The sequence below is a fragment of the Petaurus breviceps genome, unplaced genomic scaffold, assembly GCF_028583685.1.
Source record: "Petaurus breviceps papuanus isolate PSGF00001 unplaced genomic scaffold, PetGlider_PUasm1.0 673, whole genome shotgun sequence".
NCBI lineage: Eukaryota > Metazoa > Chordata > Mammalia > Diprotodontia > Petauridae > Petaurus > Petaurus breviceps.
Window position 1 is genome coordinate 1769470 of NW_027186448.1, and position 23628 is coordinate 1793097.

At 38.2% G+C, this 23628-nt stretch overlaps 1 protein-coding gene across 3 annotated transcripts in view; it reads right to left on the reverse strand.

Annotated features, from left to right (window-relative positions):
- MYH10 (myosin heavy chain 10) overlaps positions 1 to 23628 on the reverse strand; it is a 214955-nt gene that overhangs the window by 154801 nt on the left and 36526 nt on the right. For all 3 annotated transcript variants that reach the window (XM_069104170.1, XM_069104168.1, XM_069104169.1), the window contains exons 3-4: positions 21087 to 21243; positions 7668 to 7695 (exon numbers count right to left, since the gene is read on the reverse strand). In XM_069104170.1, coding sequence (XP_068960271.1) covers positions 7668 to 7695; positions 21087 to 21243 — 185 coding nt within the window. The remainder of the gene's footprint in view (positions 1 to 7667; positions 7696 to 21086; positions 21244 to 23628) is intronic.

The following is a 23628-nucleotide window of genomic DNA, read 5'->3' on the forward strand; positions in this document are numbered from 1 at the left end:
TGCTTGAAAGTCCTCTATTTCATTGAATATCCATTCCCCCCCCCCCCCCCCGAAGTATTGTACTTAGTTTTGCTGGGTAGGTGATTCTTGGTTTTAATCCTAACTCCTATGGCCTCCAGAATGTCATATTCCAAGCCCTTTGATCCATTAATATACAAGCTGTTAGATCTTGTATTATCCCGATTGTGTTTCCATAATACTCAAATTGTTTCTTCCTGACTGCTTATAACATTTTCTCCTTGACCTATGATCTCTGGAATTTGGCTATAATATTCCAAGGAATTTTCTTTTTGGGATCTTTTTCAAGTGGTGAACAATGGATTATTTCAATTTCAATTTTACCTTCTGGGTCTGGAGTATCAGGGCAGTTTTCCTTGTTAATTTCCTGAAAGATGATGCTTAGGCTCTTTTCTTTTTATTTTTTAAAGCAATTGGGGTTAAGTAACTTGCTCAAGGTTACATGGCCAGTTATTTCTGGGTGTGGTGCTAAGTATCAGAGCCCGGATTCAATCCCAGGTCATCCCGACTCTTGGGCCAGTGCTCTTACTCACTGAGCCACCTGGCTGCCCCTAAGCAATTGGGGTTAAGTAACTTGCTCAAGGTTACACGGCCAGGTGTTTCTGGGTGGGTACTAAGTGTCTGAGCCCGGATTCGATCCCAGGTCATCCCGACTCTGGGGCTGGTGCTCTTACTCGCTGTGCTACCTGGCAGCCCCAAGGCTCTTTTTTTTTTTTATCATGGCTTTCAGGTAGCCCATTAATTTTAAAATTATTTCTCCTGGATCTATTTTCCAGGTCAGTGGTTTTTCCAATGAGATATTTCACAGTCTTCTATTTTTTTTCATTTCTTTGGATCTGTTTTATTAAATCTTGTTTTCTCATAAAGTCATTAGCTTCCATTTGCTCCATTCTAATTTTTTTTTTGAAGGGAAGAAGGTAGTGCAATTGGGGGTAAGTGACTTGCTTAAGGTCACAGAGCTAGTAAGTGTCAAGTGTCTGAGATCTGATTTGAACAGGTTCTCCTGACTTCAGGGCCAGTGTTCTATTCACTGCACCACCTAACTGCCCCTCTCCCCCCCATTCTAATTTTGAAAGAATTATTTTCTTCAGTGAGCTTTTGAACTTCCTTTTCCATCCAGCCAATTCTATTTTTTAAGGCATTCTTCTCCTCATTGACTTTTTGGACCTCTTTTGCCATTTGAGTTAGTCTATTTTTTTAAGGTGTTATTTTCTTCAGTATTTTTTGGGGTCTCCTTTAGCAAGCTGTTGACTCATTTTTCACGATTTTTCTTGCATCACTCTCATTTCTCTTCCTAACTTTTCCTCTATTTCTCTTACTTGATTTTCAAAATTCTTTCTGAGCTCCTCTATGACCTGCAACCAATTCATATTTTTCTTGGAGCCTTTTGATGCTGGAGTTTTGACTTTGTTGTCTCCTCCTAGTTCTATGTTTTGCTCTTCTTTGAAACCAAAAAAGGATTCTACAGTCACATTTCTTTTCCTCTGTTCATTTTCCCAGTCAATTACTTGACTTTTGAGCTCTTTGCCACGGTAGAACTCTACTTCCAGTGTAGAGATGCTGTGTCCCAAATTTCTGGGGTTTCGCACTGCTGTTGTCAGTAACTTCTGGGCACCTGAGTCAGAACTGTGAGGATTTCCTCTCCACAGCCGCCATAAGCTCTGCCACTCCAATCTTCCTCCTCCTCACCCCAGGACTGCCACCCAAGACCCAGATCCAAGCAGGGCAGAGCAAGAGAATCCAGGATTAGCACCAGTAAAGAGATTCCTGCAATTTCCCTCTGATCAGTTGCTTGGTCTCCTCCACCATCTGTTAGTCTGGAGCTCCTGAAGCAGCCACCACTATGTGGCTGTTACCACTTCCAATGCTGCTGCAGCCATTGCCACCTCCTCTGCCCTGGAAGCAGGGGTCAGACTGCACTCTTCTTTTACCCATGTCCAACAGTTTCCCCACTGACCTTTTACTTTCTCTTTGGCATTTGTGGTTTGAAAAGTCTGGGAAATCGCCACAGCTGCCAGTGACTCAGTCCCCAGAGGTCTGCACTGCCAATGTGTGAGGGTGCAGTCCATGCAGGATTGCACTCTGTTCCCAGCACAATGTGACTGACCCTTCCTGTTGGCTTGCCAGGCTGCCTTTTGTGGGAGATTTGTTTCACTCTGTCATTTTGTGGGTTCTGTAGCTCTAAAATTTGTTTAGAGTAATTTTTTACAAATACTGGAGATAACCTGGGGATGAGCTCAAGCAAATTCCTGCTTTTACGCCACCATCTCAGTTCCATTCCAATGAGTTATTTTCAAAAAAAAAAAAAAATTTACATTTTTTTGAAATGAAGTAAATTTTTTTTGGGGGGAAAGCCATTAAAGGGTTAAAGAAAGTAGATTTCTAAGAGGGCACTGAGTATTTTTTTTTCTTTTTGAAAAGGGGGCAATTGGCCAAATAAGTTTGGGAACACCCTGATCTAGTTCAATGAGATTAGACCCTAAAGTTAATATTATATCTAGTTATGGTGGTAAGTACCAAAAGTGATATAGCAATTTATAAAACTGTAATCAACTTTAAAAGTCTTCTTTATTCTAGTTATCTCTTCTCTTGCTACTGCTGGTGTTATGCTCTTCAAAACAAACTTCCATAGCCTATTCCCAAGGAGGAATTAAACAATTCAACTCTGAACTCCTGCTATGGGATCATATTTCCTTATCCTCCAGGCAACTATTCAGCCAACAAGCACCAACCTCCCATTCATTAGAGCTGTGTTCAAATGATTTCAACCACTGCTTCAGAAAGGAGCATGTCAATCAATTTTACTATTATCCATCTTACTATTTCTGTGATTTCCAAGATCACCATATCCTTCCAGGACCACCACTCCCTTCATGCAATGTTTTCCCCTATTAGAATGTAAAAGGAGAGCAGGTACTGTTCTGTTTTGATATTTATAGCACAGGGCTTGGCAGAAAATAAGCATTTAATAAAAGTTTTTTTCATTCATTAGTTCAAGTAATATCCTAAAATATGCACAAAATGAAACTACTCCATAAAGTCTCTTTAGTTTTATTTCTCTCTCTTTCCAACATGAATTTCTGGAATCAGAGCACATGAAAAAATCATCAAGAAATCATATCTGGAGGAGCAGCTAGGTGGCGCAGTGAATAGAGCACTGGAATCAGGAGGACCTGAGTTCAAATCTGACCTCAGACACTTAACACAAAACTAGCCCTGTGATCTTGGGCAAGTCACTCAATCCCAATTGCCCTGCCTTCCCCCCTCTAAAAAGAAAAAGAAAAAAGAAATCATAACTAAGGATAAACTCTGAAATTAATCTTTATTAACCCACACTCTTCTCCTATTCCATCTTTCCATCTCTACAGTGACTGTTACCTTGCTTCTGGGTATAAGTCAATGTGTCAGTCTCACATTACAGAAGAGAAATATTTCAGAAAAGTTTGCAAATCGTTTTTCCAGTGACTTCTCTCCACCAAAACTGTACTAAGAATTTAACCAAATTTTCAGTATTAGGGGTGGGTTAAGATGTTAGTTCACTTTTATGGGATGTGCCATATCATACTTTGATTCAGCATGAGTCTTTGTCAAGAAAACCTCAAATTAGGGTCACAAAGAGTAAGACATGACTGAAAACAAATGAAAAAAAAAAGTCAAAAGACATGGAGGAGGGGGTTAGCTAATGTTCTCCTAGTCTATATTAAAAGAGATAGTATATTAAGGTTCCTTATGAAGAAGAGTTCCACAATTCTCTGCTCTGGATAGGGACATATAAAATATTCAATCACAGGGGAAGAGAGACAAACTATACTATGTCCAGAAAACAGTAACCAGGGAATGAAAGAACTGCAGATCATGCCATAAGGATAAGCTGAAGGAACAGGGAATCCTGAGCCTAGGGAAAAGAACATCAGGTAGGAAGTAGGGAAGAGATATTACAGCCATCTTTAAGTTGCTGAATGGCTGTCATGTGGAAAAGAGATTAGTTGCCCTCTCAGGCCAAGCAGAACAAAGGATAAAGGATGAAAGTTGCAGAGAAATGGATTTAGGTTTGATTTAAGGAAAAACTTCCTAACAATTAAAGTCAGGGTAGTCATATGGTCAATAAATATTACGTTCTAGGAAACATACTAAGCACTGAAAATACAAAGTAAGGAAGAAATAAAATCTCTACCCTTAAGGAGTATTCATTCTAAAGGGGGAGACAATACGTACTTATATCAAAATACATACATGATATAGATGGAAGGTAATCTGAAAGGGGCAGCATTAACAATTGGGGGGACCAGGAAAAACCTTCTTCAGTGGGCTCTGAGTTGAATCTTGAAGGAAGTCAGAGAAACTAAGAGTTAAAAATAAAGGAACAGAATATTCTAGGCATGAGGGCAGCCAAGGCAAAAGCACAGAGAAAAGAGACAGAATGTTATGTTTGAGGAACAGCAAGTGGGCCAATGTAGTTAGATCACTAAGTGCATGGAAAGGAGTAAAATGTAAAAAAAAAACAGAAAAAGCAGGAAGGTGACAAGTTCAGAAGAGCTTTAAAAGATAAACTAAGGACTTTATACTTGACCCTGGGGATATTAAGGCAACACTGGCATCTACAGAGGAGAAAGATAACCTGGTCATACCCATGCTTTGGTAAAATCTTTTTGGCAGCTGAGTATAGAATGAATTGAAGTGGAGAAAGATCTGAAGCAGGGTATTATAGTAATACAGGTGATAGGTAATGAGGGCTTAAACTAGGATTGTGGCTTTATGAGTGGAGAAAAGGATGATGTAAAGTCAATAAGGACAAAATATGGTAATGGATTAACTAAGTAGGGTGAGTAAGAGTAAGTAGTGAAGGATGGTATAAAGACTGAAAGCTCAGGTGACCAAGAAAATGATGGTACCTCAATCCTAATATGAAAGTTCAAAATGGGGAGCATGGAGAAGGGGAAGAAGAATGAAATAATTAGTTAATGAAATAAAGAGTGAAATAATGAAATGTTGAGTTTCTGGTGCCTACCAGTTTGAGATGAGACAGGTAAAGAAGCAAACGTCTATAAAGAGACTGAGGTTATCTATTTATCTGTATGAATCACCTGCATTGAGATAATGACTGAATCAATGAGAGTGATAAGATCACCAACTGAGATAGTATATTCTTGGGGGATCCCTTTAGGATCACATGGATAAAGAACCAGCAAAGTACAATGAGAAGAACTATTTGGACAGATAGGAGGAGAACCAGGAGATCACAATGCCAGAAAAGCCAACAAAGGAAAAGGTATCCAGGAGATAAGTCACTGGGTATCATGTGATGCAGAAATGTCAAGAAAGATCAGGACTGAGAAGCCACTGAATCTGGCAACTAAGAAATCATAGCCAGTGGGGATTGTAGGATAAAATGACGTGGGTTTTGTATTTTAAAGTATTGGTGAAATGTGTATGTTTGCCGGATTCTTAGAAGTAAGGAGATAGGAAGAGACAGAAGATTAAAGAGTGAGGAAGCAATTTATGGAAAAATTGAGCAGTTATAAGGTCAAGGAAACATATGGAGGGATTGGCTTTGGAAAGAAGAAGGGTCAAATCTTCATTTGAGAATGGAGTAAAGGAGGAGTTAACTAAGGAAAACATTTTAATTATGTGAGACGAGGAGGAGAGGGAAGAGAGTTTTGAGACCATTCTCAGCTAAGCAGGTAGGAGGGAATACTATGTGAGGCTTAAGAAGATATGAAAAGGTTTGGAACAGCTACCGTGGAGAAAAAAATAGCAAAGTGATTAGAGAAGAATAGACTCTTTCCCTTATTGTAGCTCCATTCAGAATAGGAGCAAAACAAGCAGACATTGGAAATGATCTACTGATAGGATTTGGTAAAGCATGACAGAACAGAAGGGCAAGGATAGTGTTGACTTGAGTTGGTTCACTATGGGGTCAAGTTAAAGAAGAAAGGAGAAGTTAGTTAGTACAAGGTTGATAGCCTGGGAAAGAATTGAGGGGTGGAGGAAATGGAAGTCATAGCAAGGATAAAAAAAAATGGGGTTAGTTATTAATATTACTAGGGTATTACGCATAAGGAAAGATGGAATGATAAAATATTATGATCAGAAAAAAAATTTTAGAGTTTGTGATCAAAGAAGTAGAACACATGTAGGTAATGTCAAAGTCAAGTGTGTTCCTATCTCTGTGTGTACATGAGGTGAAGTGGTGGAGCAGGTCATGGAAAATGGTGTAGATTGAGGAACTTAAGCCTGATAATGGAAGGAGTGAGAAAAAAGTTTAAAGATCAAAGGGATTTTGTTAATTGTGAGTAAACTTATTTGTCCTGGAGAAAGCCTTGTGGGAGCACGAGATGGAAGAGTTCTTATTTACAGGGGGCAGACCAAGTTAATGCTGGGGATGATCCTAGGGCAGTATCCCAAATGAAGTGGGCAGTGATTCTTTAGTATGTGGTCCAGGAGACAAGTAATGTTGGAGGGAGCTCCTGTATTCCCAATGGGAAGAATTTGGAAGGCACAATGAGTAGCAGAAGTCTCTTCCTCACCTTAAGCCCTGACACTGATGGTTATCCTAGGATTATTCCAGGCACACTAAGCAACAGGTACTTCTCCACATCCAGCTAGGTGCTGGAGTTGGCCCTTGATGAGTGTCCAACAAGAAACAGTTGGTAGTGCCACCCTATCAATTACAGATAATTCCAATTATAACACCACAGAATCTTATAGCCCATCTCGTCCAACCCATACCTCACTAAACAAGAACCTCCTCCCATCCACAACAAAACCAACATGTAGTCATCTAGCTCTTGCTCAAAAAATTCTTGTAGGAAGGAAGCCACTATACCTACCAAAGCAGCTTCCTTTCACTTAAGGATACCTCTAGTTATTAGGAAGTTTTCCTTGAAAACCAGGCTAAATTTGCATCTCTGCAATTTCTAGTGCTACAGCTAATTTCTGTCTTCTATGGGTCAAATGCAATTCCTCTTCTACAAATACTTCAAGACAATTATCACACAGCCTCTAAGTCTTTTCTTATCAGTCAACCCTTGCTGTTGAACAGTATTCATATGCCATGATCACAATACACATCACCATCCTGAAGGTGGGAAATAATATTATAGGTTCTTCAATGGAGGAGTGGCTAACCAAACATTTTAGGAGGAATATAATCTGGTATAAGTATGAATAATGAACTAAAAAAGGAGAGAGACTGAAGGCAGGGAGGATCTCTAGGAACATATTACAAATGAGGAATGACTGAATGAGGAACTGACCTATAAATGGTGGCAGTGGGAAAGTGAGAGAATAGTATAGATTATGTAAAAATTGAAGGAAGACCCTTCAGAACTTGGTGGCTAACCGGATAAAATTATAGAATACAAGATTTAAGACCCAGATCTGACATTTGAAAAAGTGGATAAGAAAGAAATGTTTTATTGATTGAAAAGACTGAAAAGAAAGGAGTGGAAAAAATATAAATACCTGTCCTATTATTAAGAGATCTTTACTCCCTCTTCAATACAATACTTGATGCCTTTTTTTTTAGTTCTTTATCTAACAAAAGTTTAAATAAAGAACTACCAATGATTTTAATTGACTCAGGAAAACTGGCTAAGTTCCTCTTACTATCAAAGACAATTATGAAAGTTTATTATTTGTTTACTTACGTGCAAAGAATCGACTGATCTTCACGATCTATAAAACAAAAAGACAAGCAGTAAGTTGTAAATATGCTCTTGTTTTAACTTTTCCATATTAGAAAAATTTTATTATGTTGACCAAAAAATGTTTGCTGAAGTTTTTAAGCAAGAATGACAGTATAAAACAATTAATTTGAGGTGAGAGATTAGATGGCTATGGCAATCATCTGTGTTAAACATCTCTGCCTCTTTTTTCTATCCCTGTCATCTTTTAATTACTCACAAAACAGAATCAAATTAAAAAAAAATTTTTTAAATTACATACTCCCTAGTTTTAATTTTAAAAGCAGATCCAAGTTAAATGTTTTATATTTTTCTTCCCAAAAAATTAAATTTGTTGTACTCTAATTTACAGCAAGTAACAAGGAATGTAACAACTGACATATAGTGCTTTTCAAGCTTTCATTCATTATGTTACCTCATTTTTAAAGTTATAATAGTATATTATACTTATAAACTATATATAATAGTATATTGTAGTAATAAATTATATATAGTTATGTATATATAAATATATATGTATAATACATATAATAGTATATTATAGTTATAAAGTACTAGGCCCAATGGAATATCAAGGGTCAGAAAAAATCCTAGAATATAACCTAGTCTACCAAAGCCTTCAAGAAATGTTTATCACACATGTCTAGGATGGGTTTGAAATCAAATATGCAATAACGGATAAGTACATGATACTTGAACAACCATGTAACTCAACTGAGGTAATCACAGGGAAAGTGAGTAGTAAAAATGACTTAAGGACCCATAAACAAAGACATATGGCATGTAGGAGACAACAGCAGCAGTGACTTCATTTCCCTAAGTACTTACTAAAGGTTTAATACATGCCCAACATTTGTCAGATGTTATAGGAAATACCACCAGAGTAGGATAAAATACAGAAGCTTGTAACTAAATATATTAGGACTCTGGGGAAAGAAAAAAAAAATCAGTGTGACTTACAATAACCAGGGAAGATTTTAAAGAAGACCGTGGCCGATTTGGATAGAGATGATAACATTCTAGGTGAGGAAAACTGTTTAAGAAAAGCTATGTGAGATTAAGCACAATATCCAGGGAACACAGTCTGGTTGAATGAAAAATAAGGCTGTATTTGTGGAATAGGGCCCAATTATATAAAGTTAATGTTACACTCACTTAACATGGATATAATTGAGTCACAGTGGCTTTTTTCTTTACACCCTCACAAAAAAGATCATATAAATCACCATTAAAAGTACTACTGTCCTCAAAAAGTGGACATCACCACAAACTGACACTCCAACATAACTCCAAGAAATTATTCTATTTCATGTGTTGGACTTGTACAGAATGTTGTTTTGAAATGAGTGTGATAACTGCTGGGTTTGGAACTACTGGGTTTCGTTCTGTGTACTGATTTACACCATCACAACTGTCCTTAAATCATTTCATTCCATAAGCCATACCTTCTTGATTTAAAAAGACTGCCTTCTTTTTAAAATAAAATCAATCACTCATTGAATGTTTACCATGTACCTAGCATCAGGCTACAATTAAGATATAGTCAGAGAAATAAAGCATGACTACAGAAGTATTATCCCAATGTAATAGAATATATGTTACTTTAATATCAGCACCACTAAGATAGATCACATACATGAAGTATAATGGAAAAAAATACTACAGTGGAAGCGTACTGAGTCTCTAAGTGCTAGCTTTGCTATTAACTGTGACGGGGTAAGTTTCATTTACTCATCTCTCAGACTCATTTACTCATCTCCCATATCTTTAAAATAAAATAAATGGATGAAACTATCACTACAGTTCCTTCTAGACCTAAGACTCAATAAACTTTATGCATGCTCCATTCCTGGCACAGCAAAAAACACAAAGCCAATTATTTCCTCTTATAAACTATCAAGAAGACATCTTAATCTAAGAAGTTATCACTTCACCGAGGTCAAACATTTACTGAACTCTTATTATGTGCAAGACATTATGCTAACTATATATCCTACTCAAAGGATAAAAGGAACACAAAAATTTAGCAACATCCCATTAAAAAAAAATATGCAAAATCTCTGTAAATAGGCACTGATTCCAAAAACATATATATTCAAAAGGACAAAACACCTGTTACTAGTGAGAATATTCTAAACAATGATATACAGTAGTATCACATGTTTATTACTGCCAAATGAATGATACACTCAAAGTACTTCAAAAACTGTTCACAAAATATTTTGAGCAGTGCCAATATCACTTAAGTAAACATATAATCTACAAAATAACAACTCTGAAAGGTGCAGGACTAAATTAAATCTGCAATTCTGGGGTCAGTATATGAAAGTTTTAAAGTCATTTGACTTGAGGAGGGTAAATCCCGGATGGCAGAATAGCAGGAAGTTGTTCAGCAAACTTTCCACAAAAATTCCTCAAACATATCTAGAAAATGTACCAAACTGAATCCTAGTGAGAGAATCCAAGAAAAAGTCATAAGCAAGTCATTTTCCCCATATCTGTAAACACATGGTCCAGAGCATACCTCTCTCACACCAATGGAATACTACAGCAACCAGGGACTAGGACAAGACAAAGTACTAGACCCATACTGGGCACTGCATTCTTGCCCCACCTAAAGTCAATATCCAGGGCAGACTGAAGAGGGGATCAAAGGTAAGGGGTGATGCTAAGGAACAGTTGCAAGCCTTAGACTGTACCAAGACAAAAAAGTTCAAAGGCAAGCAATAATGGTATGGCTCAGACCCTGGGAGAAGAGGAGATCTCAATTCCAACTTCTAGCCCATTCTGAATTTTGCAGAGAAATGACCTAGGCAGGAATTCCAGACCAAAAGAAGCTTACACTTCTATCACTCAACCACAGCAGAGATTTCAGGGCTTTAATTGCTCTGCCTTTTAAATGCTCAACTCACATCAAAGATTTAAGACATACATGAAACATTCAATATCTCAGATGTATATTTACATGTTAGTATTAATACAAAATTTTATGTTTTCATTGACTCAAGTCAACGGAGAGAAATATGGTAAGCTAAAATAGACTAGTCTATTTTCCAATAATGACTTCTGCACAAGAAGTGACAGTGGAGCTTGTTTTTCTGATTAAACCTGATTTTGTTGTTCTACGCAGGGTATCTTAAACTTTTTCCACTCATGCCCCCTTCAGCACTTCTTAAACTGTGGGTTGAGACCCTGACCCATAGTGAATTTCAGGTGAGGAAACACTGTCTCCCAATGCACATCTTCAATTGTTCTGCAACTTACTGGCCTAATTTTAAGAGTCCATATTTGCTACTCTGCTATACTCTTCTGCACTTCATCAAGCTCCCTATACGCTGCTTCCCCTTCCTCTCCACTTTTCAACTTTTTCATGTGTCATCTCCCCATTAGACTGTGGGCTCCTTGAGAGCAGGGCCTAACTTTTGCCATTCTGTCTACCTCCAGCAGTTTAGCACAGTGCCTGGCCACATTGTAGGTCTTTAGTATTTATTGACAGATGAAATCACAAATCCACTTAAGCATGTTTAAATTGTTTTTTAGATGAATACAGTGAATTAATTTACTGTTTCTAGGATAAACAGTGAAACACTCCACTTAACAGAAATGCAAAAGAAACAAAAACACTAACTATGCTGGATACTTAGTGTCTAAATTAACTAATATAAATTCTTTAACTCAAAGAGGTGACTATCTTCCCTTCTGCTTACAACTTCTAGTTTAATTTGTTTCTAACTGTATTCCATCTACAACAGAATAATTTCAGGGCCCAAAGCAAAACACTTACTCTTTTGTTGACGCCTGTTAATTTTCAATAAAAAAAATTTAAGAGGTGGAGCCAAGATGGCAGAGTAGAAGCAGGACCTCCCCGCTGCTCCAGCTTCCACCTTCCCCAATCCATGTAAAAAGGAGACTCTAAACAAACTTTGGAGCTGCAGAACCCACAAAATGACACAGAGAAGCTAACCCCCCACTGAGGACAGCCCAGCAGGAATTGCCCAGCACAGTGCTCTGGGAGCCGAGCCTAGCCCCACACCAAGGCTTTAGCTCCAGGGCGGGCCTGACTAGTCTCTGGCCAGAGGGACTCCAGATCAGCAGCAGCTGTGGCCTTTTCCAGTTTTATCAACACATAGATGCGAAGGACAAAGTGAGAGGTCAGTGCAGTCTGGACTTTGGGACCCAGTAGGTGGGAGTGCATGGCTTTTGCCCCCCGGGGCGAGAAGCCGCTGACGCGCCAGCAGAGCCAGCCAGCACCACATGGCAGCTTCGGCTCCTGGCCTGCAGAGTGTAGCGGGACCAAGCACCTGTCTGAGAGGTAATCACTCTTGCTTTAACCTGCTTGGATCTGGACTGCAGTCTAGGGTGGAGGTCCTCGGGTGTGTGTCCAGTTTGCCAAAACGTGTGGAGTCCTCAGAGAGGGCACCCATCTAATACCTCCGGCAGCTGAGAAAACCCCAGAATTTGGAAGAAAGCTCCCCTGTCTGGTGGCAGAGTCATACTGTGACAAAAAGGCCAGGGGTCAAGTGACTGAGGGGTGACATGACCAGGCAAAGGAAACAAAGCACACAGAAGATTCCAACATTAGACTCCTATTTTGGGGACAAAAAGGAGCAAAGCATGGAACAGGAAGAAGACAGTGAAGTCAGGAATTCCTGCACCAAAAGCTTCCAAGGAAAATACGAGCTAGTTACAGGCCATAGAGGACCTTAAGAAGCAAATAAGTGAAGGTAAAATTGGGAAGAGAAATGAGAATGATGAAAGAAAATTATGAAATGAGAGTCAACGGCCTGACTGAGGAAAATAACACCTTAAAAAACAGACTGACTCTGGGGTGGCCAGGTACACAGCCAGTAAGAGCACCGGCTGGGATGATACTTAGCACCCACCCAGAAACACCTGGCCATGTAACCTTGAGCAAGTTACTTAACCCCAATTGCTTTAAAAAAAAAAAAACCAGACTGACTCAAATGGCAAAAGAGGCTCAAAAAGGCAATGAGGAGAAGAATGCCTTAAAAAGCTGAATTTGCCAGATGGAAAAAGAATCTCAAAAACTCAATGAGGAGAATCATTGCTTCAGAATTAGATTGGAGCAAATGGAAGCTAATGACTTTATGAGAAATCAAGATGCTGTTAAACAGATCCAAACAAATGAAAGAATAGAAGGCAATGTGAAATATCTCATGGCAAAAACCACTGACCTGGAAAACAGATCCAGGAGAGATAATTTTAAAATTGTTGGACTACCTGAAAGCCATGATCAAAGTAAGAACCTAGAAATCATCCTCCAGGAAGTTCTCAAAGAAAACTGCCCTGATGTTTTAGAACCAGAGGGCAAAATAGAGGTTGAAAGAATCCACCGGCCTCCTGAAAAAGATCCCAAAAAGAAAACTGCTAGGAATATTATAGCCAGGTTCCGGAATTCCCAGATTAAGGAGAGAATATTACAAGCAGCCAGGAAGAAACAATTTGAATATTGTGGAAACACAATCAGGATAACCCAGGATCTGGCAGCTTCTACAATGAGGGATCAAAGGGCTTAGAATATGATATTCCGGAGATCAAAGGAGCTGGGATTAAAACTAAGACTCACCTACCGAGCAAAACTGAGTATCTTGTATCAGGGGAAAATATGGTCATTCAGTGGAATAGAGGACTTTCAAGCATTCTTGCTTTAAAAACAGAGTTGAATAGAAAATTTGACATTCAGATACAAGAAGCAAGAGAAGCATGAGAAGGTAAACAGGGAAAAGAAAACATAAGGAACTTATCAAAGTTGAACTATTAACATTCCTACATGGAAAAACAATAATTGCAACTTATGAAACTTTTCTCAGTAGTTGAAGGGAATAGAAATAGATATATGTCTATATATGAGGATATATGGGCATATGAATACATATGTGAATGTGTGTATATGCTTACAGGTATACATAGATAGAGGGCATAGGACCAATTTAACAGGAAGGGATGATACTTAAAAGGTGAAATTAAGAGGTGAGAGAGGAATATAATGAGAGGAGATGGGAAGAGACAGATTGGGGTAAACTATCTCATACAGAAGAGGCAAGGGAAAATGGTTACAATGGAGGGGAAGAATAGGAAGGCAAAAGGGAATGGGTCAACCTTATTCCCATTGAATTTGACTTGAGGAGGGAATGAAATACACACTAAATATGCTATCTCACCCTCCAGGAGAGTAGGAGGCGATAGGGATGAGAAGGGGGGATGAGGAGAGGGTGGGCAGGCTGGGGGGTAGGGAAGTTGGAAGCACCCACTTTTGAAAAGGGATCAAAGTAGAGAATAGAACAAGTGGGAGGTGGGATAGGAGGGAGGGAAATATAGTCAGTCTTTTACAATATATCTACTATGTTATTGTTTTGCATTAGCCACACATGTACAACCTATACTGAATTGCTTATCTTCCCAGTAAGGGTGGGTGACAAGGAAGGAAGGGAATTAAAAAAAAAAATTTAAAAACCCCAAAACCCTCCCAAGACATCTATACATCCAGCCTCCTGACCAGGCTCCCAACCTCCCCAGTTCTAAAATATTACCTTCCCTTGCTTAAGACTGCTCTGAGGTGGTCTTCAAGGGATCTTAAAGTACACAATTGCTATCACCTGAAATGAAGTCCTTCCATGGATGGCCTTGAAGTCTTAATCATCTGCTTCCTTCTAATGACCCCATTTTTAACTGTAATGCTCCTTGTTCCTCATCACCACCACTAAGCAATAAGCATTTCTTGTCATTCAAATTTAACCATCCAATTAAAAAACAGATGACCAATATCTACCTTTGGACATTCTTAGTAAGCTGACTGCCTAGACCACAGTCTTCCTTTCTCTACCCCAACTAATCATATTAGGGAATCTCGTTTCTCAATTTATTCTACTTCCATGATCTATCTATTCCTCTCCTCCAGCAAGACAGAGGAACAGTCATATCCATGATCTTGCCATCACCCACAAAAGTTCCACTTTCATGCTTACGAACATAATCTTTTATCATAATATTGTTTCTTATGCTTTAGGACCCTTAACCATTTTCTTCCATGTAACCATAGAGTACCATGACCTCAAATCCCACCATCTGCACTAATACATGCCCTAGCTACATTTTCTTCCCTTCTCAATCCTGATCCCCTTCACTAACCAATTTATCCCGACACTATCCACTATTCTCAAATTCCTTTCCCAATTTGCCATATTGCTAATGATGTTTTTACAATCCAAATCTAGACATTCATCTCTTTTGATCACATTCTTCTATTCAATCAATCCTGGTATAAATCCAACCTGGTAATAGTGTGTAATCTTTTAAATATAATGGTATATATAGAAGCCTTTCTATTAATACTGTATTCAATTTGTAAGTAAGTCAATACTTACTCTGTAGTTTTCTTCCTCTAAATTATTTTTCCCTCATTTGGGTATCAGGATGCTGTGTATGTGTGTGTGTGTGTGTGTGTGTGTGTGTGTGTCCTACAAGTCTATTAGCATTCTTTTTTTTCTGATTTTTTTGGGGAAAAAATTAAATAATGAAATTAATTATCTTTGAATGTTTGATATAATTTTAATTGAGATGTAGCATGGGCAAAGGCTATATTTAACATGTTTGCTTTTCTACATTTATTAATGAGGTTTTGATACCATATGGCAAATTTTTGTCACAGTGCCAAGCACTGCTGAGAAATGCTACATTGCTTTTTATTCCCACAATCAATTTGGAAAGAACTATTATATATATTGTTTCAAAAATTCTATTTGAAAGGTTCCTGATCAAGATGTCTGCCTAAACAGAAGTAGACCACCCTATTCCCGCATATATGCTCAAACAAAAACATGAAATTTGCAGACTGAATTATGGGATAGCAATCCAATGAGAAACAAGGAGAAGAGACAACTCTAGAAATCCATTAAAAGTTAGTCAAAAGCCTAAGAAATGAGTGTCAGCAGCAAAGACAAGCAAGCACTCTCCTGGAACAAGTCAAGAGATATCTGTGTACAGAAGCAGCAAGAATAGAGGATCCCAGTGCACAAAGCCTGGTCTGCATATGAAGTCTAACGTCAAGAAGTAGGCTAGAAGTATGAGAGAAAAAAAAAAAAGACTACCCTAAAGTTATTAAGATACTTTGGTGTTTCAGTTTGGGGTTTCTTTCCATCAGTGGATTATTCCTATTTTCACTTTGTTCCCTGGTTCTAACAGATCTCAAAGGTTTTCTCTTATGATTTCTTAAAATATGTTATTTTAAGTTTCTTGTTCGGTCCTGGCTTGGTTTTGGTCCCTTTCCTTCATTTGTTTTCCAGTTCATTTGCTTTGGTAATCAATACATTGTGTTTTCTTCTATTTTTTTTAATCTTTTGACTTAATTCTAATATTTTTTCTTGTCTTATAAAATCATTGAGTTCTGAGTACTCCAATTTTTTTAAGAGATTCTGTTTTAATTTTTAAGCTATTTATGTAAATACCTTTCCAATTTTTTATTTTCTGCTGGAGCTTAATTTCATCCTTTATCTCTTAGTTCATTCCTTCCAGCCATTGTTGCAGTACTTATTGCCAAGTAATTTTTTACTCTGAGGTTCTACTTATAGGTTCCATAGAATTGCTCTCTACTTTTGGTTTACTTCTTTCTGTATGAGTAAAATTGTCTCAATCCACAGCTTACCCACCAATGGCAAAAATCATTTGTCTCTCCTTCCAGTGTTCATCCAAATGTTTCCCACCAAGCCCAAGCCACTCAAATGAATAAATGTTTCAAGTCTTTTGAATATGAAGCACTACCCTAGCCATTCCATTTCTTTTCAATAAAACGCAAAACTTTCAGTAAAAAATGTAAAAAAAAAAAAAAAGTGAACTTTCAGTAAAGATGGCACAAACAGTCTGATGAAGCCTAGTTCTCCAGAAAAACACCCCAGTTAAACATGTACAAAGGTAATGCAAAGATTCAATAAAACTAAAGGAAAACACCAGTAAGCTCCTCCATATAGTCTAGGGCTTCACAAGATGACTGGAACCCTATAGGAGCTCTGATAAGAGACACTCCAGGAAGGCATGAAACTACGTAATCTCCAGTAAAATGAACCCTGAAGTTAACATGGTTGAGTCTTGACCTGTGAGAGCTATATTAGGAAGCAAAACCAACTCCCAGGAGGTGGCTGCACAAGGAGATGGGAGTCAGGGTAAAGCCACTCTACAAGCACAAAAGCCTCACAGCCTTCCAGGAGACCTTCTAGAAGATTGTAGAACACTACCCAAGAAAAATGAGACTGGTCAAAAGGAGCCAAAACATGGCACACCCTTCAATAATTTATGTTCCCAGAATAAGATAAAGGAGATGGAGATGGGTAAAAAAGACACTTAAGACCCTTCTTCCAGGAGTCTAAAGCTAGGCCTCAAATTAGTCCAATATCCAGTATCTAGTCAGGCTTCTAAGGACTACATCAGGGGGCAAAATCAACTCACTCCTAGGAGGTGACTGTAGAAGGAGAAAGTTGGGGCTGAGGACAGTGCTCATGCTGAGACACCAGGAGACAGAAGCAGATATCAGAAACTGATGCATGGGGTAGGGCCGAAATAGTCCCACCTCCTTGGCCCAAACAAGACTACAGAAGTGGGCAAAAAGGAAGAACCAAACCTAGATATCGCATCCAGGACTCTGAAAGAAAAGTGGCATTCAAAGAGCATCAAGAACCAGACTAGGCACTACCTGCTTCATCCAAGAGTGTAGGAGGGATCAAGAGTCTGACGGAAGGAACTAAGGCTAGGGACACCAATGAAGAGAAGAAAACAGTATTTTAGAGTAAGCTAATAGAAGGTTTTTAGTTATTCACAGAACCTTGGGAAAAAGATAATCACTGACAATCAGGCCTTCTCTGCCAATAAATTGGAGCTTCAGAGTTCTACCTCCTATATTTTTACTCCTACCTCCAATTTGTACTTAAAAACAGCATGCATTTACAAATAAAAAAGAAATTAAATAAAACAACAAATATAATGACCCACAATTTACAATTCCTTTTAAGTATTCATTAGAGAAACCACAGGAATTCCTACTTAAATTCAAACAGCCTCTTTTTTCCCAAATTAGCCAATCAAGTCACTTAAATCTCTCTCTACTGTACTTTCCTTCACTATAAATTGGAGGTAATAACTGTACCTACCCCTCAAAGTTGTTGTGAGTATAAAATGAGATAATATTTGTAATATGCTTAACATAGTACAGGGCATGTAGTTGTTACTTTTTTCAGTCCTTTCATTCGCGACTCATCCTTCATTTCATTACCCCATTTGTGGTTTTCTTGACAAAGATACTACAGATACTAAAGATACTACATACTAATACTAAAGATATTACCATTTCCTTCTCCAGCTAATTTTACAGATAAGGAACTGAGGCAGAGTTAAGTGACTTGCCCAGGGTCTCACAATAAGTGTCTCAGGCCATGTGTGAACTCATGAGGATGAGTCCTCCTGATTCCAGGTTAGGCATTCTAGTCACTGCAACACCTAGCTGAGCTGCCTAGCACACAGTAGGTAAAACTCAATTGCTTGTTCCCTTTTAACAACTGATTTTATTCAATACTAATTAAAATAAGTGCCACAAGGGTGGGAAATATAAAAATTATATGAGGTGCACACAGCTTACAGGTTCTAGTTCCTAAAAGCAAGAAAGAAGACTAGAATCCTACTACAGGCACCTACAGAGAAGGAGGAGGACGTCACCATGAATTAAAACAAGGCAAAGCGTATGTGTTATAAGAAGGAAGAATGGACAAAAAATGGAAGAAAAGAAAATCAATGAATCATTTTTAAAAAGAAACAGAAGTGAATAAGAGGTTCAAAAGGGAACATGGACAAACAGTGAATCACTTGGAACTTGAACATGTTACATTTTAAACAGACCAAAAAGGAAAAAAACCCAAGCTATTATGTAGTAAAGATTCAGTTTCATGTGCAGTTTTTCTTAAAATAGGAAACCATTCGTGTTTGTTAATGTCAATCAAGCTCATAATAACAAAAAAGGGAAATTTAAATAAAAAAATACAAGGTAGGAGGTAATATAATCTTGTATTTTAAAAAAATGTCAGAATCTCCCATTATAAATTCCACTTTCTCAAATAAAGAAAAAAAATTAACATTTTATAAGTGTAAAGAAAGCATGGCATGGTGTATGAAGAACTGATATAGAAAGTAAAACCTAAATTTAAGTTTTACCTCAGAAATATATCAGCTCAGGGATCCCAGGGGCAAGTCAGTTAATCTTTCATTGCCCCTAGACACCAAAAGTAAGGAGCAGAACAATCACTGATCAGGGGCTGGCTAGGTGGCACAGTGAATAGAGCACCGGCACTGGAGTCAGGAGGACCTGAGTTCAAATCCAACCTCAGACACTTAACACAAAAACTAGAGGTGTGACCTTGGGCAAGTCAATTGCCCAACTGCCCTCAAAAAAGAAAAAAAAAAAAAAAAAAAATCACTGATCAGCAATAGCAGAGGGAATTCCCTCAATGACTGAAATCACAAGTGTGAAACAAAGGCACACAAATCACCACTGAATTCTAATTTCTAATACTTTTGCCCTTAAAGAGCCATTAGTTATCAAACCTACTTTATCCTTTCCTAAGCAGTTCAATCCAGGAGAAAAGACACTGATTATTCTTGCTCCTTCCGGGCACAGGGACTAAAAATCACTATGGCTTTTCCTGCAGATGGTATGGTAAGATATGATTGAATTTTGCTTTCACAGAAAATTATATAAAAACAGAAATTATTTGAAACCATACTAAAGGCTAATGTCAGACAAAAACTGTTGGTATAGAAGAATGGGGGAAGATGGCAAATCAGCATACCTAAGAAGGCCTCTTCCTATATATCAAAAGGAACTTACAGCCCAGGTGTCATTCACAAAGACTTGGTCTCTTAACCCAGACTGGGCATAACAGGACTTTTATTATTGATATCTTTGCCTAGAATCTTCAAACTAATGCTTTTGTCAAATCTATTAGCAACTGGGAGAAACCTTTTCTCACGCTATTAGATGCAGACAATTGGGGAAGAAAATAAAAATATTCTGCTTGGTATTTCCTTGTATAAAAAAATAAAGTATTTAGGGGTGCAGTGAGTAAGAGTGTCAGCCCCAGCATCGAGAGACCTGGGATCGGTTCAGGCCTCAGATACACGGCACCCACACAAAAATAACTGGCCATGTAACCTTCAGCAAGTTACTTAACCCCGATTGCTTAAAAATAAAAAAGAATAAAGTATTTGATGAGAATGGAGGGGAGAAATGAAATGTGGAAATTAGAGGATGTGGTCAAAGGGTGGGATTTAATGAACCCCAAAATGTTAACCAATGGGATTCAAGGCATAAAATTTAAATCTAGATGAATTATAAGAAGGACTACATAATTAACTTAAATTTGTACTTGAGTCTTTTCACTAGGGGTAAAAGGTCAAGCTACCTGTCTGAAATGACATTGAATGAGAGAAGTGAAAACTTCTCAGGCTACACTCTAAAATCTAGTAAGGTTTTTCGTGGGAAATAGGCCCAAGCTCCCCTTCACAGGAAATCACATGATCTACAAGGACTCAGAACTCAGATTGGTAGGGAGTCACCCCTCTCCTTAGTGACACCTCAGCCTAAGATATGCCAAATAAGGACACAAGTACTTTCTCAAATGTACATTGGGTTGTCACTGTTTCCTTGTTCTGGTACTTGAGGTATAGTGCTGTGCTTAAATTGTGCACCTGACTTCCAGCCAATGGAAGAAAAGAGTCAGGGGGGGGGGGGGGGAGAATTCTTTATATGGCAAATAATAATAATGGCAAAAAAAATAAATTTGCCATTTCCTTTTGTAAATTGCTTCTCCTCCCTGACTATTTCTCAGAAGGGAGGTTGCCCTTTCTTGAGATCATAATAAACCATTCTTTTTTGCTTCCTACCTTGAGAAGCCTCTGTGTATTATTTGGGTAAGCATCTCTGTTGCACACAGTTTTGGGGTGCACACAACATGAAATAAAAATCTTTTTTTCTAAATTCACTCATGGTCAGATAAAATTCTCGGGTACTTCTGATAGTATCTATACTTTCCTCACAAACTCCTGATCTTAATATAATTCAACTTAGTCAATGACAGCTATCCTATGAATCAGATAAAATTATAAACATGAAAGCACTATAAAAACTTCACCTTCGATACAAATAAGAGAATTAAAAATGAGTTAAAATTCAAAACATGAATTTCACAAAACAAAGCCTCTTGAGCAACAAAAGAGCATCCATCTGCTCTGCCTTCACACAAAGGTCAGTGTTTCCACCCCTTGTCTGGGCATAAATTAGTCGATATTTAAGGTGTAAATAAATTTAGTATTTTAATATCCACTTACCTTGAAGCATACATCTATAAGCAGATTCAGATATAGCATAGATGTGGGGAGGCATCTCATGACGTTTCTTCCCTCTGTACATTTCAATAATGTTTTCAGAGTAAATTGGAAGATTCTTGTAAGGATTTATGACTACACAGAATAGTCCAGAGTAGGTCTAGGTAAAAAAAACAAAAATAAAAATTTAATATTGGAACAAATGCCCTTGAACAAAACACCTTACTTCTTAGCCAAACATAGTTTAACATTTTACTCTGCATAATTGAAGATGTATACACTTCCAGATACACAAACAAGAAAAAAAGCAAAAGTGATTAGAAATCATAAACTTCCATTTTAATTGCTTTTACAATGACTACATAAATTTTATCAACATAGATAATAAAAATATATTGTTGCTTCCATGTACACTTCTAAGCTTTTCTATGTGTATTTATCTAAGTTTTGTTGCTTTAATTGATCTTATTATTTACTCAGCTGTAGTCAATTTTATTTTATTAAATATTTTTATTTATTAAAATTTTATTTAATTATCGTATAATTATAATATAATCCTAATAATTATATTAATTATTTAAAATATTATATTATTCTTTGGATTCTATTATATTTATTCTGCACAAATCATTTATGCAAATAACTTCATATGTAATAAATAATAAGATTTTTGTGCTGAATACATGGTATATAAATTCAGAAAGGCAGACGGATCTATAGAAGACTCTGAAAGACAGTCTGAGGAATTAAGATTTTATCCTACAAGCAAAAGAGACCAGAAGTAGTTATTTTTAAAAGATTAATATGTCAGTGTTCTTTTTCTATTAGAAGGTCAACAAAAGAATGGTTAGGAAATTGTTAGGTTCAAGTGTGACATTACAAGAGTAGTACAATAAGGGGAGAAAGCCAGAACAGAGATATTCTGAATAAACTAGGACTAATAACATGTTACTGGGACATAAAAGAGATGGTGGAAAAAGAGAAATCGACAGAGAAGGATCAAATGGTCAATGATGGTCTTTTAAACTTTCAAGTTTTAAGACTCAAGAGAAAGGGCATTCCACAATCTTTTTTTTTTTTTTTTTTTGCTTTTTAGAGAGGGGAAGGCAGGGTAATTGGGGTTAAGTGACTTGCCCAAGGTCAAACAGCTAGTAAATGTTAAGTGTCTGAGGCCATATCTGAAATCAGATCCTCCTGACTCCAGGGCTGGTGCTCTGCATCATCTAGCTACTACCATCTTGAACCAGAGTAACTACAGACAATGAAGTTGAAGAGAAATCTGACTTGTAATGAGAAAGAAAGGCTCAGTGTGGGGCATACTGAAGTTTGGGGCATACTAAAGTTGAAGTTTTCATAGGACATCAAATAGAAATATCTAGCAAGTAACTGGAAGAAAATGCAAAACTAATTCTGAGATGAAAGGACTATAAGAAGTGAGAAATAGGGGCAGCCAGGTAGCACAGTGAGTAAGAGCACTGGCACCCAGAAACACCTGGCCATGTAACCTTGGGCAAGTTACTTAACCCCAATTGTTTAAAAAAATAATAAATAATAATAATAAAAAGAAGTGAGAAATAAAGCCACAAGGATAGATCAAGTCTCAAGTGAAGTAAGGAGGAAGAACAGGGGGCAAAACAACATTTTTTTTTCCTCCGCTCTCGGCCCTAGGTCTAGAATTGGCCGACCAGCTTTTATTTCCTCTCTAGAGGGGACATTCCTGTGACCTTGTGTGTGGGCCACAGGGCACAAACTTGAAAGGGATGGACACATCCATTCAGGATGAGACCTGAAGAACTAGACAAGTTCACAAGGGCTCCTCCTGCCCCTGATTTTGTCCCTGTGCAGCACGGGGTCGATTTCTGTAGCAATTCCCCTGGGAAGGGCAGCTCCTGGCATTACTGGAAGTCTCTGCTTGTGTTGGCTATGGGAAGGAGGGAGCTGTTCCACTGGGGGAGGAGGGAGTGGGACATCTAGCCCCATTCCTGGCATCAGCTCTGGAAAAAAATCCTATAAGGCTTGACTGGTGTGTCTCCTCCCCTGAACGGGATCCGTGGGTCTTGGGGACCACTGCTCAATTCTGGTGGCCGGCCCTTTAAATGTCCATCTCAAACTGTGATTCCTCATGGCTTCTTGGCTTGTCTTCATGGCTGTTAGGTAGGTGGTTCGGGTTCATTTCAGTAGCAGGTTCATCACCGGGAGGGCTGGTGACCCCAGGAATGGTGGGCAGATCCTGGAGAGGTGTTTTGGCCACCAGAGAGTTACGGACATTCCATCAAAAATTTTTAGTCGTAGATGATCCTAGTACCTCTGGGGGTGGTGCTGAAGAGCGTGCCTCCCAGAGTGGTGCTGTAATCCCCAGGCGGCAGCTGTGCACAGTCCCGAGCACCACCCCACGGGTGGCAGGGATGGCCTGGCTTGGCGTCTGGCTGCAGCTCCCGCCCGCAGACATGGTCTCGGCAAAACGACATTTAAAGGACAAAAGGTCACAGTCCCAGGGTCAGGAGGAACACTAGCACACCAGTGTGACCCCCCCCCAAAAAAAACC